Below are 19,368 nucleotides of genomic sequence, written 5' to 3'. Positions count from 1 at the left end.
GGGAAGGGGCAAGGGGGGAGATCTGAAAGGGATGGGTGATGGGGAAGATTTGGAGGGGAGGGGCAAAGGGGAAGATTTGAAAGGGATGGGTGATGGGGAAGATTTGGAGGGGAGGGGTGAGATTGGATTTTGAAAAATGTACGATTAATGGGAAACGAACATTTCTTGCAAAATGAGATTCTTGCGACCTTCGAGTCAAAAATACGTTTGAGGATGCTGAAGGATGGGTGGAGTTCTGGAGAGTTTAGGGAATGAATGAAAGATGCACTATAAGAGATGGATTTTTTTTTTGGAATGAATAGATTTGGTGAGCAAGTCGAAAGCATCCTTTTATAGAAGAAGAAGAAAAAGGTGTTATAGTTTATGACAGAATACCATTCTTCAGGGGACAGATGGAACATTTTTTAACGACGTGAACAAAGAACGAACGAACAAATAAGAACGAAACGGATAAGAACAGAGAAGGGAATATATATATATCTATTTTTTTATTTTTTTTTATTTTTTTGAGTTGGGATGAAAACAAAGACAGAGACCGAACGTGGAACGTGAAAAATAGAGACCGAAAGGAATTGCGAGCGCCGAAAGGAAACCGACGATTCTGTACACAGGTATGAAAAACCAACACCAAGAATACTATTAGAGACACACCAATAGTTACCTACACACCGAAAGAAAGATAAAGTTTCGACCTGTGGTAAAGCCGGTATTACGACAAAAACACAATTGTGAACAGTTACTTATTAACTTCGAAAGCGTGCGCGCATGCACAGCTTTGAAGAGACGTGACGTCACGTTACTTCCCGAGACGAGAAGAGACGTGAAGAGACTTTGAAGAGATTTAAAACGTTAGACAAGTGGTCGATGTTCGGGGAAGTTAGGGGGAGAAGCGAAAATCTAAGAAATAAGCAATACAGCGAAGGAAAGAACTTAAATTCACAGAACACCTATGGGGGTGGGGAAGCCGAGATAAACTAGGCCGCGCACGCGGTGGGACAGAAAACGATTAAATTATACAAAAGTTTGCAAGAACTGCAAATCAACACCAACTGGAAAACACCCTGCAACACATGCACAATAAAAAAACCAGTAGGAATTGACGAACACTGATTGACGATCATTGACGATTGACGAACACCCGATGTCCCTGCTCTCAAATGTTGTGTTTGTGTCCTTCCCCCTCTTCCCCCTCTCTTTTGTGTCCTTCCCCCTCTCTCCCCATCTTGTCTGCCGCGCTCCCCTTGTTTTTTGTGTTTTGTGTGTCGGTTTGTCTTTTTGTGTGATTAATGTTGGCTCTTTCACGAGCCTCGATGTTGTATTAAAAAAAAAAAAAAAACACGAATGGAAAAAATACTATAACTTTTGCTGCCGTGCAGAGAGCTCCAAGACGCTTCCTTGCTCCAGGGACCGGAAACGGAAGTCAAGGGGGAAACCCTTTTCGCCCTCCCTTCCCCCCCCCCCATTTCCCCCCCCCCCTCCCCTTTCCCCCATCCCCCTCCTTTCCCCCTCCCCTTCCCCGCCCCTTTACCCCCCCTCCCCTTTCCCCCTCCCCCTCCCCCCCTCCCAATTGACGAAAATGACAGTTTAAAAATTGTACATTTTATTCATTTGTGTTCTCTCCATATTCTCATAATAAAGGTTTGTTAAATATTTGATGACAAAAGCTTAATTGGTAAAAAATAAAATAAAGTTATGGCCTGGATTGACAGACGGACGCACATATGGAGACACACACACACACACGCGCACACACACACACACACACACACACACACACACACACACACACGCGCACGCACACACACACACACACACACACACAATTGCAAAACCCCATGTCTCACTGTGCGGGGGATGGGCTAATAAACCCTCTTCCTGCTTCACTTTAAGTGTCAGGTCCGCCTTCCTGAGGCATCTGATATATATATATATATTTCTGCTCAAGAAAGGATTTGTGTTCTCCTGTGTGTGTTGTCTAAGGTGAAGGGTGAGAGGTGCATTAAAAGCACTAATAGGTGTAATGACAGTAGAGCATTTTCTTCTCAATACTTGCCTTGTTCCTTTGCCACTTACCTTTCCAAAAGGACAAGTTACAGATTAGTTTCAGCTCTTGACTCACATCCAACTGGAACCCTTGGAAGCTGGGAATGGCAGCTGGCATGAAGGTCTTTAAAGTCTCTATAGCCTTGACCACTCTGTCAGACATAAACAAACAACTGTATTGCAGTAAAACTTCTCAATTACTTTTTCTTTTGCTATTAAATTTTAAAAGCCTGATGGGAACTTGTTGTTTTATCAGCAAAGTTATTGGCAAAACATTTAAAATGTTTGTTAAATTTTTTGTTTTTAAAATTTTAAATGTTTTAAAAAACATTTTAAAGAAAAAAAATTTAAACCCATAAAACTGAATAATGTGCTTTTCATGGCAAATTGTCTTTTTTCTGGCTTGGAATGTTAATTTGGAACTTATCCATACTGCATCACAAGAACTTATCCACACTAGTGATTCACAGACAGGAGTCGCAAACAATAGAAATTGCAACTCGGTAATGAATGTATGGTATTTTTTTGGTGTAGCCGAGGTTCGTATAAGAGCTAACACCTAAAACGTATAATAAAGGGAGCGGGAGACGAGAGAGGGAGATAAAGGGAAGTACAACACTTGAGAACATCGGTAGATCTGTGGAGGGCAGAGGGCTGGGGTGGAGTACACAGGATAAAACAAATGGACACAATTAGGAGTTTCAGGAAAGAAAACGGCATTTGAAAAAGGTGGATTTGGGGTGAATTAACGGGGGTAGAAAAGATCAAGGTTTTGGATGGGGGAAGATAAGAGATGGTGGTGAACAGCTGTTTTAAAGACCTGGAGGGAGGAGTGGGATTGAAGAGAGCGAGGGAGTTTGTTCCAGAGGCGGGAGAAAAGAGGAATGAAGGAGTGAAGGTGAATAGAGAGCCTAGATTTTGGCAGTCTCACCATAAGATGGTTGCTGGCAGATCTTGTGTGTCCTGCAGGAATATTTGGGGAACACAGCTCACACAGAGCTTGGGGAGCTACTGGAATCTGGAATCCAGGATCTAGTGAAACTACTGGAATCCAGGATCACTGCTGACCCTCCACTCATTCATTCCTCTTTCTTCCCTGCCTGTGGTACCAACTTCCACATTCTCATCAATCTGATTCTTCCCTCCAGGTCTTTGAGACAGCTGTTCTCCACCATTTCAGATCCAAAACCATGATATTTTCTACACCAAACATGCACCCAGTCCAATTCCTTTGATGTTGGTGGTTTGGCCCGTTTTGTTTGTCAAACTTAAGCTTCATACGCTGCTGCTGAATCTCTACCTGCAGATGTGTAACTAATGGCACAGGATTACACTCGCCGAAGCTGAGATGATCGAGCCAGAGTTGTAGTTCCATTCCCAACATCAATGATGCTGGAGATACCACCATCACAGATCGTCCCCAATCCAAAACCATCTATGTATTAAAGTAGCAGCAGTTTTATGCTCGTCTGTTTCTCTCTTTCCTCCCATTGGTTGGACAGATGACCTGACCCCATCCACAATGACGTCATTAGTATGAAGGCGGACTCCACCCCCTGGAATTTAGATTTTCATGCAGTTTAGGCCGACTCACATCGTCGAACCCATCATATTCACAATTGCCATGCCCGACCTTTACATTACTAAAACGTAAACTTCTGGAAGCCTAGAGGGCAGTGCTTTGTTGCCTATACACCACCCATAAAGGAAGGGTTTCCATGGGTCCCTGCTAATTATACAGTATTTTATATCCTCGTAAACTCCCCTCCTCTCCCTCCCTAATTCCTCTTTTTCCAAGTTTTTGGTTTTTCCTCCGGAGAGTTTCCTTCTGTATCCATCGTGTCTACGCCATGCATCCTGTCCTGCCCCCTATTCCTCTTCACACCCATTCTTTGTCCAGGTCTGCCTCTATCTTGGCCTTCAACTCTGCTGTTGGTGTTTCCCCCTCGTGGAGGCTGTGGATGTGACAATATTCTGCCTGTTGTAGTCGTTTACATCAAACTTTGTCACCAATAATATTGTTGCGGTTTTGAGAACCCTCCACTTTGTAAATATTTGTAATAATCCTTGTAAATAATCCCCTGTAAATATTCCCATTTTTTTGTGTAAAGGTCAAAGGTCGCACCCTAGTTAGGTCATATTGCAACACGTAGGACACATAGAAACCTCTTTAGATATCTCATTAGTATGTGTTCTAGTTAAGGATCTGTTCCCAATAGTTTGACTCTGCGTTTGCATTAATTAAATAAGAGTAGGCCCCAAAGTTCCTTTCAACATCAGTGTGAGTGGTCTTCTATCCCGCAAGCCGCCATAAGCCATGCGGCCAAGTTGGAGAAGAAGGGGGAGGAGCGCCAGGAACGAAGGCGTGGCCCCTCAACACACCATCAAGGGGCGGACCGGTGAGCGCTCGCGACTAATCAGGGCCGAGGCAAGCTCACCGATGGGCGTATCCTAAAGGCAAGCGGCCTAATACACGAGTGGCCAATATAAGCGGCCGCGTGGGACTACTTGAAGAGATGTGCCCGGGAGAGCCAAGGAGACAAACGAGCAGATGAGCGCACATATTCCGTACGCATTGTACCAGCTTCCCCCCGCTATATAATTGTCCGGCCGCGTTCAACTGCACGCGGAGCTGTTGCCGGGTTTCGTCTCGAAACCAAAGCGTGGACCGGAGCGCGAGCTTGGAGCGGGACCTCGATGCCTGTGCCATCTCCCGGACCTTCCTTCCCTGCCATCTGCATGAACCTTCTCTTCCTTCCCACCACCACCACCTTTTCGTGTAAGTGTGTTTGTTCTGTCCTGGGCGTGTTATATAAGAGTGTATAAGGATTGCCCTGTGTCCTTTTATTTCCTCTGCTTGTACATTCTACCTTCTTTCATTTCCTCTTCGGGGTTCGTGTACGTAATAAATAAATATTTGTTCTTCTTTCACTTTGGTTTCCTCTCGTCCGATCGCTTTCGTCCTGTCCCCAATTGAATACCTGTGGCACGATATAGGAACCGCTTCGAATCGGGTTTAGACTGCCACTAACGGCTCGAGCTTCGGATTGCTAAAACCGCTCAGCAATATTCCTTCTTGTCCGTGGCTCGGGCAGGAGTATCGCCCTGCTTCCGACCAGAAGGAGCGCAATATCTTCTAAAGGACCGGGAGAATCGGCCAGTGTAAAAGACAAGGGGATTAACCCCCCCTTTTGGTAAGGGGAGCGCTGACCCCGGATCTGCAACAATTGGCGTCTGGGAGTGGGATTGAACCCGAACCAAATTTCTAATCCATCTTAAAGTATTTGGTCGAAATTACGAGCGGCCGAAATTTTGTACAACATCCAAATTGAGTCGTGCCATGGATAGTCAAGGCGATCGGATGCCGGTGGGGGAGATAGAAGAGGAAGAGTTAGAGTCGACCCAGGACCCCAGGGAACAATTGGGGGTAATGGAAGAGGAGGTTGAAGAAGGTGGGGTAGAGGGGGTTGCAGGCGTGCAAAATGGCGGCACCTCGCACGTGGTCGCGGCAGCACAAAATGGCGGCGCCTCGCACATGGCCGCGGCAGCGGAGACCGCGGTGCCAACGGACTGGGACCTATTTATGATACAAATGAGGGCCTTTATGGTCAAGACGGGTGAAGACACGGCAAAGAATAGTAGGCAGATGGAAAATAAGATGGATGCTCAGAGTAATAAAATTGAGGGATTGCAAGAAGGATTAGGTAATTTGGAATATAGAATGGGGGAGCGATTAGAAAGCCAAATTGGGGGGCTAGAAGGCAAATTGGGAGGATTAGGGGGCCAATTGGAGGACGTGAGTAGCCAAATGAACGAAGGGTTAATGGGGCTGGAAAACAGAATGGCCGCCCAGGAGAACCAAATGGAAGGGATGAAAAGCGGGTTAACGGGGTTAGAAGACAAGATGGGAGGCAAATTGAGGGAAATGGGGGAGCAATCCGCCCGGGAAATCAAACAAATGGGGGAGCAGATAGAGGAGGTAAAAATCGGACTAGAAACCAAATTGGACACCCACAAGGGGGAGCTGGAACAGATGAGGGCGGCATCCACCAAGGAAATAGGAGAGATGGGGGAGGATATAAGGCGCGGGGTGAGCGAAGAGGTCGGAGGAGTACGCGATGAGGTGAAGCAGTGTGAGGAGCGCATGGAGAGAGAGGTGAGAAAGAGTACGGCAAGGTTACAAGTGGGTATAGAGGAGTTGACGCTAGGAGTACGGCAGCTGACAGTGGGCCAAAAGGAGTTAGGGGAACAGGTAGAGAAGAACACAGCTGTGATAGGGGGGCTGAAAGCGACACAGAAGGAGATAAAGAAAGAACTAAAAGCGACGAAGAAAGAATGTCAGACGGGACACGAGGGACTGACAAAAGGTTGGAGGAGGTGGTAGAGACGATTGAGACGAAAGAACGAGAAGTGAGGAAGCACATAGAGACGACCAAGGTAGCATTAGAGGAAGAAATTGAGGGGGCGCACCGGGAAATAAACGAGGTGAAACAAAAATTGGAGGAAGTGGAAGAGTGGGTGAGCGAAATTAAGAAGAGACGGAGGGAAACCAAGAAGGAGCTGAAGGAGGAAGTGATGGATTATGTACAAGGTCTGTGCTCAAATCGTGATGATGTACTTGTTAACCAGATAAAGAGTTTGCAGGTGGCGGAGGAGGAGCGACGAGGAAGAGGCGCCGAGGTGAGTGGCGATATGTTCAGGAATGTATATGGTGCGAGGGGAGGTTCAGCGAGCTTGGGTATTGGTATAGACCCGGGCGTTCGTGAAAGGCCAATGGTGAGGTGTGCGACTGGTCCGGAGTGCGTGGAAAGAGGATGTGTGCAAGGAGGTCCGACTATGGGGAGTGCGAGGGGTATTGATGAGCAAGGGTGTGTGAGTATGGAGTGGGTAGCGGGTTGTGGAGGGGCGACCCAGGCATCGACACTGACAGGGGTAGTTTTCAGAGGGACGGAGGACGCACGAGAGCCCCCTGGGAATAGTGTACTGTGGGGGCCCGAACGGTTCGGCCCCGCACTAACCCCGCAAGGAGCGACGCACGGGGTCCGGCCTTCGGGCTCCCACAAGGTCCCACTCGCGCCGTATGATGGCAAGAGTGATCTGCGGGCATACCTGGCGCAGTTTGAGTATGTGTGTAGGGGTAACGGTTGGAATCCGGACGAAGGTGGAGTACACCTTGTGGGGGCACTGCGTGGCGCAGCCGCGGAGGTGCTGACGGCGTTACCGCCGGGGGGCTCTCACCCTGCCAGCCCTCCGTGCGGCCTCAATTAACCGATTCGGCATCGAACAGCAGAGCGAGCTTGTTAAAGCTCAGCTCACGCAGCGAAAACGTCAGCCCCAGGAGACCATCGGGGAACTTGCGCATCACATTCGCCGCGCAGTAGGGATCGCACACGTGGACATGGCAGCGGGTTCCCAGGAAAGCCTGGCGCTGGAACACTTTATCCAGGCCTTCCCGGATCCGGAGCTCCGACAACGGCTTGCCATGTGGCGCCCGCAGACCTTGAGTCAGGCGGCTGACGCTGCGGCCCGTTGGGAAGCAGCGAGGCCCCTGGCTCGGGGAGGGGAGCGCCACGCCATGGCGGTGCGCCAGGTAGGACCCGTGACGGGAGGCGGGCCCCCAAGGGCCCGCCCCCGAAGGGGATCCTGACCTGGAGAGCATGGTCCGGAGGCTGGTAAACCAGCGCCTGGCGGGACCTGGACCATGGCAGGCGGCCCCGGAGGTGGCCCACGTTGGGCCATGATCAAATACCCCAATTCGGACGTTTAGGGGGGGGGGGGGATTTGGAATTCCGGAGGCAAGCACATTACCAGGTGAGGTGTTATAATTGTGGCCGGCTGGGTCACCATGTGTGGGAGTGTCGAGCTCTGCGCCGGGACGCACCCCGGCAGCCGAGACCAACAACTCCGCCCCGTACGGGTCGGGTTAGCCGACCCCAGACACCCCCCCGCCAGGGCCCGGGAAACTAGAATGTGCCGAGCATACAGGGCCGTGTTCGATAGTAGGGGATGGTGAAGCGCCCTCATTGACACGACAGGTCATTCATTGTGGCCAAATTGGTCCTGGTAGTTTGACGATTCGGTGCAAAATTGCCGGCGTGGGGGTAGACGCCGTAGTGGACACAGGAGCCAGCGCCACGATCATCAGCCCTGTGATCCTTAATTCGAGTGCGGACGGCTGGGATAAAATCCGGCGTCTGGAAAATTATAGTTTGCAGCTGGCTACCGGGGTAACGGCCCCCATCATAGGGCGTGGTTTTGTGACCCTCAAGTTGTGGTCGGTAAAGAGGGAGATAGAAGTTTGGGTGGCGGAGGTGTGCGACCCATGCTTAATAGGGTTAGATTTGTTGACTGCCAGCGGTTGTAAAATCGATTTGTGCTGGGGGACCCTGCAAGTGGGAGTAGAAGAGCTACCATTGGAGGGGGTGAGCATGGCCGAGAGGATGGAGCTGGAGGCTTCTGAGGCCGTGACCATCCCTCCGAGGGCAGAGGCCATAGTGCCGGCCCGATGGTCAGCTCGCCCAACATGGCAGGAGTCCTGCGGCCTGGTCGAACCAGTGGCAGCGCAGTCCATACCGGGTTTAATCGTGGGCCGCACCCTCGTGAAAAAGGACGGACCGGTGGTGGCCGTCCGAGTAATTAATATTAGTGCAGAACCACGCACTATAGTAAGGGGCATGAAGGTAGCTGGCTGCACCCCAGTTAAGGAAGTCGCGGCAGTGAGGGGCAAGAATGTCCAGCCGAGCCGGCCCCAGGGGTAGCCTTCAATAAGTAGTAGGAATTGGCCCGATCCCATTTGCGAGATAGTAAATCGTAGTAGCGTAGAGTTGGAGGGTACCCAGAGGGAGGCCTTACACAAATTAATTGGATCCCATTTGGATCTCTTCTCCTTGTCCGCCGGGGATATTGGACGTACGGGCCTGGTGAAACATCAGATCCACACCGGTGAGGCCCGGCCTATTCGTGAGCCCGCCCGATGGCTCCCTAGGAGCACGAGGGAGGAAGCTGAGGAGCAGGTAGAAAAAAATGCTCGATACAGGTGTCATCGAGCCCTCGGGAAGTCCTTGGATGTCACCTGTTGTGCTGGTCAAAAAGAAAGATGGGACCATGCGTTTCTGTGTGGACTATCGCCAGCTAAATAACGTGACACTCAAAGACTCATATCCCCTGCCAAGAATTGACGATACCCTCGATGCCGTTGCGGGCTCAAATTGGTTTTCAACTTTAGACCTCAAGAGTGGGTATTGGCAGGTGGAGATGGATAGGGCAGGGAAGGAGAAAACGGCATTTTCCACAGGTAAGGGGCTGTATCAGTTCACTGTGATGCCGTTTGGTTTGTGTAACGCCCCCGCCACCATTGAGAGACTAATGGAGCATGTACTGGGCGGCATGCCATGGCAATCATGCCTGGTGTACCTGGATGACGTCCTGGTACATGCAAAGACATTCCCCCAGGCTATAGGTAATTTGGACCAGGTGTTTGGGTGCCTCAGACAGGCAGGGCTGAAATTGAGTCCGAGCAAATGTACTTTGTTCGCAAGAGAGGTGGCCCTAATAGGTCACGTTATCGGTCACGAGGGGGTAAAAACAGACCCAGGCAAAATTACAGCGGTAGGGGAGTGGCCCGCACCACGTACCAACAAGGAGGTGCGGGGATTTTTGGGACTCTGCTCCTACTACCGGCGCTTTGTGGCGAAATTTGCAGAGTTGGCCCGGCCCCTTCACCGGCTTACGGAGAAGGGGACGAGATTTAATTGGACAAGGGAGTGCCAAGAGACCTTCCTAGCATTGAAGGGGTGTTTGACATCTGCACCCATTCTAGCATACCCCACTAGTGACGGGACATTTACCCTGGACACGGATGCAAGCCAGGAAGGATTGGGCGCAGTTTTGTCTCAGACACAGGAGGGCGTGGAGAGAGTGATCGCTTGTTATAGTCGGGCCTCGAGTTGGCCCGAGCGAAATTATTGCGTCACTCGCAAAGAGTTATTGGCTATGCTGGCTGCCATGAACCATTTCCACCCGGACGGAAATTTTTGGTTCGAACTGATCATTCCTCCTTGCAATGGCTCCTTCGGTTCAAGGAACCGGAGGGCCAAATTGCAAGGTGGTTGGAAAAGGTGCAGCAGTACGATTTTAATGTGACCCATAGGGCCGGGAAGGCCCATGGGAATGCCGATGCACTCTCTCGGCGTCCTTGTCTGGGGGAAAACTGTAAATTTTGTGCGAGACACGAGGAGAGGGAGCAATTGGGCGATTCTGCCCCTATCCTCGTCGTCCGTGCAACCCGGGTGAGGGCCAATTTTGCCACTAACCGCAGATGAAGAATTCGGAACATTGGCATGGAGCACGGCCCAGCGGGAGGATCCCGTTCTGGGACCAGTGTACGATTGGGTCAAATTGGGGCAAAGACCTAATGGGGAAGAGGTCACCCCCCTCGGGGCACCAACAAAGGCATATTGGGCTCAGTGGCAGACCCTGGAATTGAAAGACAACATCTTGTATCGCAAGTGGGTGGAGGTTCCCTCTGAGAGAACTTCCTGGCTGGTGATAGTTCCAAATAAATTCAAGAACACCATATTACAACAGGTGCATGGTACCCGCTCCTGCGGCCATTTGGGCAGGACAAAGACAACATCTCGGGTCCGCCGGAGGTTCTATTGGGTTAATATGGGGCGCGACATACAGGACTGCTGTCGGAGATGCGATGCCTGTACTGCCAAAAAGGGACCAGCACTGAGGATGAGGGCCCCCCTTCAATTACACCAGGTGGGGGCCCCCCTTGAGCGGGTGGCTATGGATATTCTAGGACCGCTACCCCGCACCCGCCAAGGTAATATGTGCATCCTTGTTGTAATGGACTATTTCACCAAGTGGCCGGAGGCCTATGCCCTCCCCAACCAAGAAGCCGGGGTGGTAGCACAGGCCTTCGTGGAAGGATTTGTATGTAGGCATGGGATTCCACAGGAGCTGCACACTGATCAGGGTCGAAATTTTGAAAGTCAATTACTAAAAGATGTGTGCAGACTCCTGTCAATTCGGAAGACACGGACAATGCCCTTGCGGCCACAATCTGACGGGATGGTGGAACGGTTCAATCGAACATTGGTCCAACAACTGGCCTTGTTCACCACCACCCGTCAGGATGACTGGGACGAACATCTCCCGTATTTGTTAATGGCCTACCGAACCAGCCAGCACGGGGCCACCGCATGCAGTTCAGCGTTGCTTATGTATGGGCAGGAGTTGCGGGCTCCCACCGACTTGCTATGCAGTCCCGTGCCAGACACCACTGATAAACCGCCGAGGGAGGGTTATGCACGTCACCTAGAGGAAGGCATGGAGAGGGTCCATGCCTTCGCCCGCCGCCAGCTCCATCTGGCGGGGGCCAAGATGAAGCGCAGGTACGACCACCGGAGCCAGGGGAGTCAGTACGCTCCGGGGGTGAAGATTTGGTTCTTCAATCCCCGGAGGCAGAAGGGTAGGTGCCCAAAACTCACCTCTCCCTGGCAAGGCCCGGGGGTCGTCCTGTCGCAAGTCTGTGACGTGGTCGTTAAGATCAAAATGGGGCCACGAGCCCTCCCTCGGATCGTCCATGCCAACAGGATAAGACCCTACACCGGCGAGCAGGCGCCCTCGTGGATTGCCTCGGCTTTAGATGCCGAGGCAGGACCCAGTACCTCTAATGAAGGGAGCTCGTAGTGCCAGAGGACTGGGGGTGATAGGGGGAGATGCCCGATGTCGGGGGGTGGTATCTCCACCATCCCTCACGTTTCGCGGCACATGAGCTATAGTTTATGGGGTGGCGGTGAAAACCTAGCCAGGGAGGGCTTGGATAATGTTAGGGTTTATAAATGACCATAGGTAACTGGAGATTTAAGTAGCGACATCATACCTGGAGAGGGGACGTTGAGAGATTAGTTGGATAATAACGACGAGGGAGTGCATAGTGTAAGGGAAGACGGGGAGCACGAGTTTCAGAAGGGAGTAGTTCATTAGATGATGCTGTGTGTGTGTAGGAAGTGATTGAGCAGAGTATTGTGAAAGGTGTGATTGTGCATTGTATTGAATGAATGGTCCTGGAGGAAAGGAGGGTGCAAGTGCCACCAGGTATGTGGGCACCGAGTGTGCAAGTGGAATACAGGTGGCAAGTGAGAATGGTGTATGGAATGGATGGTGTGGAGTGAGTATGGTGGAATAAGTGGAGTGGAGTGTATGGTGCGAAAGGGTGAGTGGGGACAGGATGAACCCCCTCACGAGTACCCGGGCAGGGTAGTTTAAAAGTAGGTAGAGGGAGTAGGTAAATTGTGGTTGGATATTGGCATCTGTGGTGCGAGTAGTTGCACAGAAGTGTTGTGTTGGGTGCATTAGTGGAGTAAATTGGCTGGGCGTGTGGTCTGTTAGTACGAATGGTTAAATGGGCACTCCGCCACTGTTAGTCTGTCGGCCAGGTGAGGCCACAGGTAGGCTCTGGGAGCCAGTTAGAGTTCAATGGGGCCCGAGGATCCAAGGACGGACCCGGGTAGCCCGACGCCAAAGGGGGCGGTAGTGGGGTGAGAGCGCAAGAGGGCCTTCCCCAGGTAGGTTAGGGTAAGGAGCAGGTAAGCTCGGGAGACAACTGCAGTGGCGGAGGTGTGCAGGTGAGCGGACCTGCTGGGAGCGCCACACGACTCAGCCCGGAAATTGTGCGAGGGCACCGGGAGTAGAATCGGGGGAGTGAGACCCCAAATTGGTGAGCACCACCGTTTGGTCAATGGGAATTGGTTCCTAGAACCACATAGTGTAAATGGCCAATGGTTTGGCAGGGAAAGACCCCGGGTAGTGTAAAGTGTGTTAACGTCATTTAGAAGGTAGTTAGGATTGAAAGTCTCTTCGCACCATCCGCATCCACTCACCAAGGTGACAGGACTCCACACCACCGGTTTGTGCAAATGTCTGGTATGTAAGACGCATCATGACGTGGGGTGACATTGTTTATATTCCATCTCTTCCTCCTTAGGAGGGATTGATGATAAATTGATTGATGGCAAATTTGGTTTGGAGGGATTGTTGACGAATTTGGATTAGGGGAGATATGGGGAAGACAGGACGTTAGCGACGGATTTGTAAATTGTGTAAATACGGGGTAAGGGCACGGGTAGATTAGGTAACAGGGGGGGAACGTACGGTAGGGATGAGCTTTCTCGGCTCGCTCTCCTGCGCACCTCACCTCTGCATTACCTTGTGTTGATGTGTACTCTTGCGCCCTTGCACCCCGCTAATCCTGCTTTGTCTTCCTTCCCCACTCATGGACTGTGGTCTTTGTGTGCCGAGGGCAAAGTGTGCAGGTGTCGCAGTTGTGTGCCCGCGCCCTCGCTGCTGCCTGCCTGGACCGGTACCCCACTTATGGACCACACGTTGTTGTGGCCGAGCACCACTGTATGGACCACAGGTCTGTGGCCAAGCACCACATTCATGGACCCCACCTTTTGGGACCTGGCACCTCTGCTGGGGACCGGCCATTGTGGCCAGTGGAGATCTTGCTTGCGGACCACGGTTGAAGTGGCACCTAAGCCATGCAGGTGGACCACCCTTAGTTGGCCACTGCTGGCCATAATTTAAAAAGTGGACACGTTTTGTGCCTTTTGTTTTTTTATTACTAAATAGGCAGCAAGCAAGAAAACATCAAGAACCAGCGGCCAGGCAGAGAAGATGTCGCAAGGCATCGTTATTATTATTTGAAATGTATGACTGTGCACCGGATGGTGCTTTTGTGCATATTGTTGCTTTGGTGCTTTTTGCATATTGGTGCTTATTGGTGCTTATTGGTGCTGGTGGTATCGGTGCAGTGCAGTGTATGCCTTTCCTCTTTTCAAAAGTTCTTCTTTTGTTTCACAAAAGACAGGTCCTGGGTTCGCGTGTAAATACCAAATAGTAGTCCTTGTAAATAATGCTCCCCACCGTCAATGTGTAGTTTCAAAATAATTCCGTAATTCGGTTATTCTGGGGGCGTGAGTCTGATAGATAGAATGCAACGCAGCAGGCGGGACATACTTAGTTGTTTTAAAATGTCATACTCAGGGTGAAGTTAATAGTAGAGGGTTACCACACCTGAGTGTCACACTAAGTTAAAGTTCTTTCGGGCCGGGACGGCCCTGGAGGTAATGAGGGTGCAGTGTTGCGGTTTTTAGAACCCTCCACTTTGTAAATATTTGTAATAATCCCTTATAAATAATCCCCTGTAAATATTCCCATTTTTGTGTAAAGGTCAAAGGTCGCACCCTAGTTAGGTCATATTGCAACACGTAGGACACATGGAAACCTCTTTAGATATCTCCTTAGTATGCGTTCTAGTTAAGGATCTGTTCCCAATAGTTTGACTCTGCGTTTGCATTAATTAAATAAGAGTGGGCCCCAAAGTTCCTTTCAACATCAGTGTGAGTGGTCTTCTATCCCGCAAGCCGCCATAAGCCACGCGGCCGAGTTGGAGAAGAAGGGGGAGGAGCGCCAGGAACGAAGGCATGGCCCCTCAACGCACCATCAAGGGGCGGACCGGTGAGCGCTCGCGACCAATCAGGGCCGAGGCAAGCTCACCGATGGGCGTATCCAAAAGGCAAGCGGCTTAATACGCGAGTGACCAATATATGCGGCTGCGTGGGACTACTTGAAGAGATGTGCCTGGGAGAGCCAAGGAGACGAACGAGCAGATGAGCGCACATATTCCGTATGCAGTGTACCAGCTTCCCCCCGCTATATAATTGTCCGGCCGCGTTCAACTGCACGCGGAGCTGTTGCCAGGTTTCGTCTTGAAACTAAAGCGTGGACCGGAGCGCGAGCTTGGAGCGGGACCTCGACGCCTGTGCCATCTGCCGGACCTTCCTTCCCTGCCATCAGCATAAACCTTCTCTTCCTTCCCACCGCCAGCACCTTTTAGTGTAAGTGTGTTTGTTCTGTCCTGGGCGTGTTATATAAGAGTGTAGAAGGATTGCCCTGTGTCCTTTTATTTCCTTTGCTTGTACATTCTACCTTCTTTCATTTCCTCTTTGGGGTTCGTGTACGTAATAAATAAATATTTGTTCTTCTTTCACTTTGGTTTCCTCTCATCCGATCGCTTTCGTCCTGTCCCCAATTGAATACCTGTGGCACGATATAGGAACCGCTTAGAATCGGGTTTAGACTGCCGCTAACGGCTCAAGCTTCGGATTGCTAAAACCGCTCGGCAATATTCCTTCTTGTCCGTGGCTCGGGCAGGAGTATCGCCCTGCTTCCGACCGGAAGGAGCGCGATATCTTCTAAAGGACCGGGAGAATCGGCCAGTGTAAAAGACAAGGGGATTAACCCCCCCTTTTGGTAAGGGGAGCGCCGACCCCGGATCCGCAATAATATTGTCCTTGTATCTTGACGTGAAGGTAACCTCCAATGTGACCATGCACGTTATCATTTTCAAAAATTGCATATGTATATGATAAAGATATGTGTTGTGAAGAAATTTGATTTAAATGCCAGAAATTGAGCATTTACCATTGGTTTTCAAAATTTTAAGATGTCAAACCAACTTAGCATCTTTCAGCTAAAATTGCATATTTCATCGATATTTCTGACATTTTACCTTTTGCTTTTTTTCATCGTTTGTGAATAATGACAACATAATTACAATAACATCACTTTGAATATATCAATAATAATATCACTTATCACCTCATAGTGTCGGTCCTGTCTAAAATCTGGAAAATGGGCAAGTCAAGGCCTAACATGATATACCTGGTAATTAGTTACACTAACACATATAAAATACAAATCTTAACTAGACAGTTTATAGAACACGTTACCCTGCGCAGTGTTCAAGTCTATACTTCAATTTTAATATAATAACGATTTTAAAGATGATTTTAAAATGCAGAAGTTTAGCGCTATTGAAGCAGTCTTATTGCACCACACTATTTAACATGTCCAAGTATTGCTAAACTGGAGGTTTTTACAGGTATTTAGTAGGCGATTTGTGTTCTACAGTGTTCAAGTATATAACTCAATTTAAATAAAATAAAGATTGAAAAAGTCTATAAAAATTAATTCCGGGTTTTACCTCTGTTTTACACAGTCTATGACATCACCTTATCAAGCACGTTACATTAGTTATTCATGCCTGTTGTTTGTCTCCTTCATGACTCCTTAAAACACTAGGTTTCCTCTTTGGAATGATTTTCAATTCTGTTTGAGTACCCAACAGGTACACAGGGTAAAAAATATTATCTCACTCCTGTCTACGCATGCACCATCAGGACAAATTCAGAGACACAGTACGGTAAAAAGAAAGACTTGTCTTCCTATTAATATTCCGATTCATGTTCCATATGGTATGAACCACCTTTAGAGGCCATTTTTCCCTGCAGAGCAGAGGTTGGTCCTTTTTCAGGCACCCTGGTCCCATTTTTGAAGGAATGTTTTATGGCCGAATGCCCTTCCTGCCGCCAACCCTGTTAGTTACCTCTTACAACATACAGGGAATTACCAGTGAACTGGTACTCGATTTGCCGACCTCGGAAGGATGACAGGCTGATTCAACCCCCCCGGCGTTAATTCAGTGATTGACCGGGATTTGAACGCAGGATCCTAGGATCCCTAGCCAGTACCCTAACCGCTAAGCCAACACCAGGCTTCATGTTCCATATGGTATATAACATTCAATTTAAACACGTTGTGACTCGATCTTAAACTGCTGACCATAAACTGATAAGACAGATATACGGACACAAACCAACTGCTTAACCCTGTTTTTCGCTTCATGTGCGCAGGATATTTGTGCTTTGTCAAAGTATGAAGGATAGTCTAAAAGTTTTCCCCCTGAGCATGATGTGAAACAGCCTCCGATGTTCGAAACATCTACTTAGCAGTATGAACAGAGATGGACCTGCCTTTTTCTATATTAAGGACTTTAAAACTAGTAATGGGCGTCCACATCCATGCTTGACCACGTTGTGGAACGTCGGCCCAGGTCCTTGTGCGAATGAGATGAGAAAGACTTCTGAAATTCCAGTTAACACAAGGTTCAGGATAATATTTTAGTGCTTATTGGTTCACGAGTTATCAAGTGTCCACTATATTCGTCATGTGTGTGCGTTTGTGTGTGTGTGTGTGTGTGTGTGTGTGTGTGTGTGTGTGTGTGTGTGTGTGTCTGTCTGTCCACAGCATAACTACCCAATGATATCATCCGATCTTGATGAAACTTGGGTGTGAGCTTGATATCATGATCTAGTTGTGTCCTGCCTAGAGTGGGCGTATTGCGCCCATTGTAGGCGGAGCCACGCCCGAAAAAGATGTCTTTTTAGGGGGTAATCGAGTTCAAGCTACATCTTCTCCGAGGGAGTTGGTGGAGTCTGAAAGGGGTTTCGATATTTGGTTAGGCCAATGGCATGTGTCTAGCCTCACGGAGCTCGATTTTTCATTTTATTATTACTTTTTTTTTTTTTTTTTTTTCATTTTTCACCGAAGTTTCGGTGTTGTGTAGCTAACTAACCTCATAACTGATTATACATCATTTTCTATCTCATTTCAAGGTCAGTAACCTTCGTTTTGACATTTCCGGGCCTGGCCTGTCCAGGCCTGTTTCGGTCCGTCCTGGCAGTGAATACCGCTCGCTCGTGAACCATCGTCGTGTCCTGACTTGTTATCTTCTATGATGTCCACACATACATGAGCATGGATATCATATGGTAGTAGGCCTTCAACATTTTCAAACAATTTGAATTCCACATGCAAGTATTGTTCAACAAGCTGATAAATTGTTTCCCAAACATTCCTGGAAAATTGTGGGAAATTTATTCCGAATTCCCACCTACTCCCATTTTTTGGGGTTCGGGCTTGGAAATTTGGGCTGTAAAAATTTGGGCTCGAACCATCTCTCATGGCAAGTGTGGATGTGCTTGCGCTTGTGCAGTGTGCTCTGTGCACCTCCTTTCCCAACACGAAGGAAAGACTCATCAATTTGTATTTTATGGCCTTCAAAGCCATCCCTCAACCAAGCTGACTAAATGAGAAATGTGAGCAATGGTAAAAACTAGCTTCAAACAAAGGCCCATGATGATCAGAGGGAAATTGCGGCCGACATTCCAAAAAAATCCGTTTTCTGCAGGCATGGGTTGCAGTACTCTTACATAGCACAGCGTGTTCCTCGTTTGCTTAGCATGTGGGCACAGGGTGATCCTAACGTACAGTGAGTGTTTCACGGAGCAAGAATAAACGGAACAGGGTGTTTCATGCAGCAGCAATTGATTTGATTTCACTTCTTTCTTTGCATGGATAGGAATTTCAACTGCGCTTGCAAGTTCCGTCTTGAAAAAGACAATCAAACTCACGCAAAATCCAGTGATCTTTACATGACGCTGAATTGCCTGTATTTTTAAATGCTCTTGCGCTTTGTTTTGCTGTCATAAGTCTTATCCATGGTTTAAGTTCTCCCAGTATGGAGCTCCATCACCCATGTATATAGGAATAAGTAAAAGGACTAAGCGTGCATGCACCCTGTAGTTGGCCTTACCTACAGTGCAAGTGGCGAGCAGCCAAAACGAAGGCCAACTGGTCATTTTCTCGCAAGACCTCTTGAGCAAGTCCAACGAGTCCCCAACAATCCAGCATCCCCCTGGTTTCCTGGAGCTGCCTCCGTAACTCCGCCAGGCGGCATCTTTCGCTGCACTCTGCCGCAGTCAGCAGTGAAGCACGGCGCTCTCCCAACGCTATTAACAGAGCGTCGATGCCATCGGAGACCACCTCCCGTGCACGTTGACCCTTTATCTGAGAAAGGCAAAGGGATCTTAAGAACAGATACCGTCAGATCTTTGATGGGGGCACCTGACGGGTTGTACTCACCTCCGTTTCCTCAATAACCTTTTCAATAGATGCAATGGCTTCTTTGACTTCATCTTCTTTCCCTATGAGATGAGCAACACTTCGTGACAACTTGTCCTATGAAATAAAAAGGCAAATATTTTAGACGACAGCAACTCAGGACCTCCCAGACTCTGAAACATTTCTTATATTCCGCATTCGCTGCTGTTGTTACTATTTGGCTACGGCTAAATAATAGCTTAATCACTGGCAGACCGACTACAGTAAAACTATATGTCACATCGCAGTTGTTGTTCAGCAATGGAATCGTGTCTAACCCTGATAGTACGGTGAGCGTTAAGCAGTGACAGCAGGCGGTGTGTGCTGTGTTCTCCTGAATTCCGACAGAGTGGGCACAGTGGGCGCCGGCATGGCTCACAATACAAGCTGAGCCGCTCGCCATCGTGGTCTGGACATGTCACAACCTGCCAAATGCAGTATAGTGCCAATTAGTACCGTGCATTGCTT

At 49.1% G+C, this 19,368-nt stretch overlaps 1 protein-coding gene across 1 annotated transcript in view; it reads right to left on the bottom strand.

Moving 5' to 3' along the window:
• The window catches only part of LOC144894227 (tripartite motif-containing protein 46-like), a 51,792-nt gene extending 32,666 nt beyond the window's left edge, over window positions 1–19,126 (bottom strand). The window contains exons 1-2 of the mRNA XM_078786369.1: window positions 18,883–19,126; window positions 18,554–18,807 (exon numbers count right to left, since the gene is read on the bottom strand). Coding sequence (XP_078642495.1) covers window positions 18,554–18,651 — 98 coding nt within the window. The 5' untranslated portion in view covers window positions 18,652–18,807; window positions 18,883–19,126. The remainder of the gene's footprint in view (window positions 1–18,553; window positions 18,808–18,882) is intronic.
• Between the last annotated feature and the right edge of the window lie 242 nt (window positions 19,127–19,368).

The sequence above is a fragment of the Myxine glutinosa genome, chromosome 11, assembly GCF_964187855.1.
Source record: "Myxine glutinosa chromosome 11, kmMyxGlut1.1, whole genome shotgun sequence".
Lineage (NCBI taxonomy): Eukaryota > Metazoa > Chordata > Myxini > Myxiniformes > Myxinidae > Myxine > Myxine glutinosa.
This window is presented reverse-complemented; position numbering and strand designations above follow the sequence as displayed.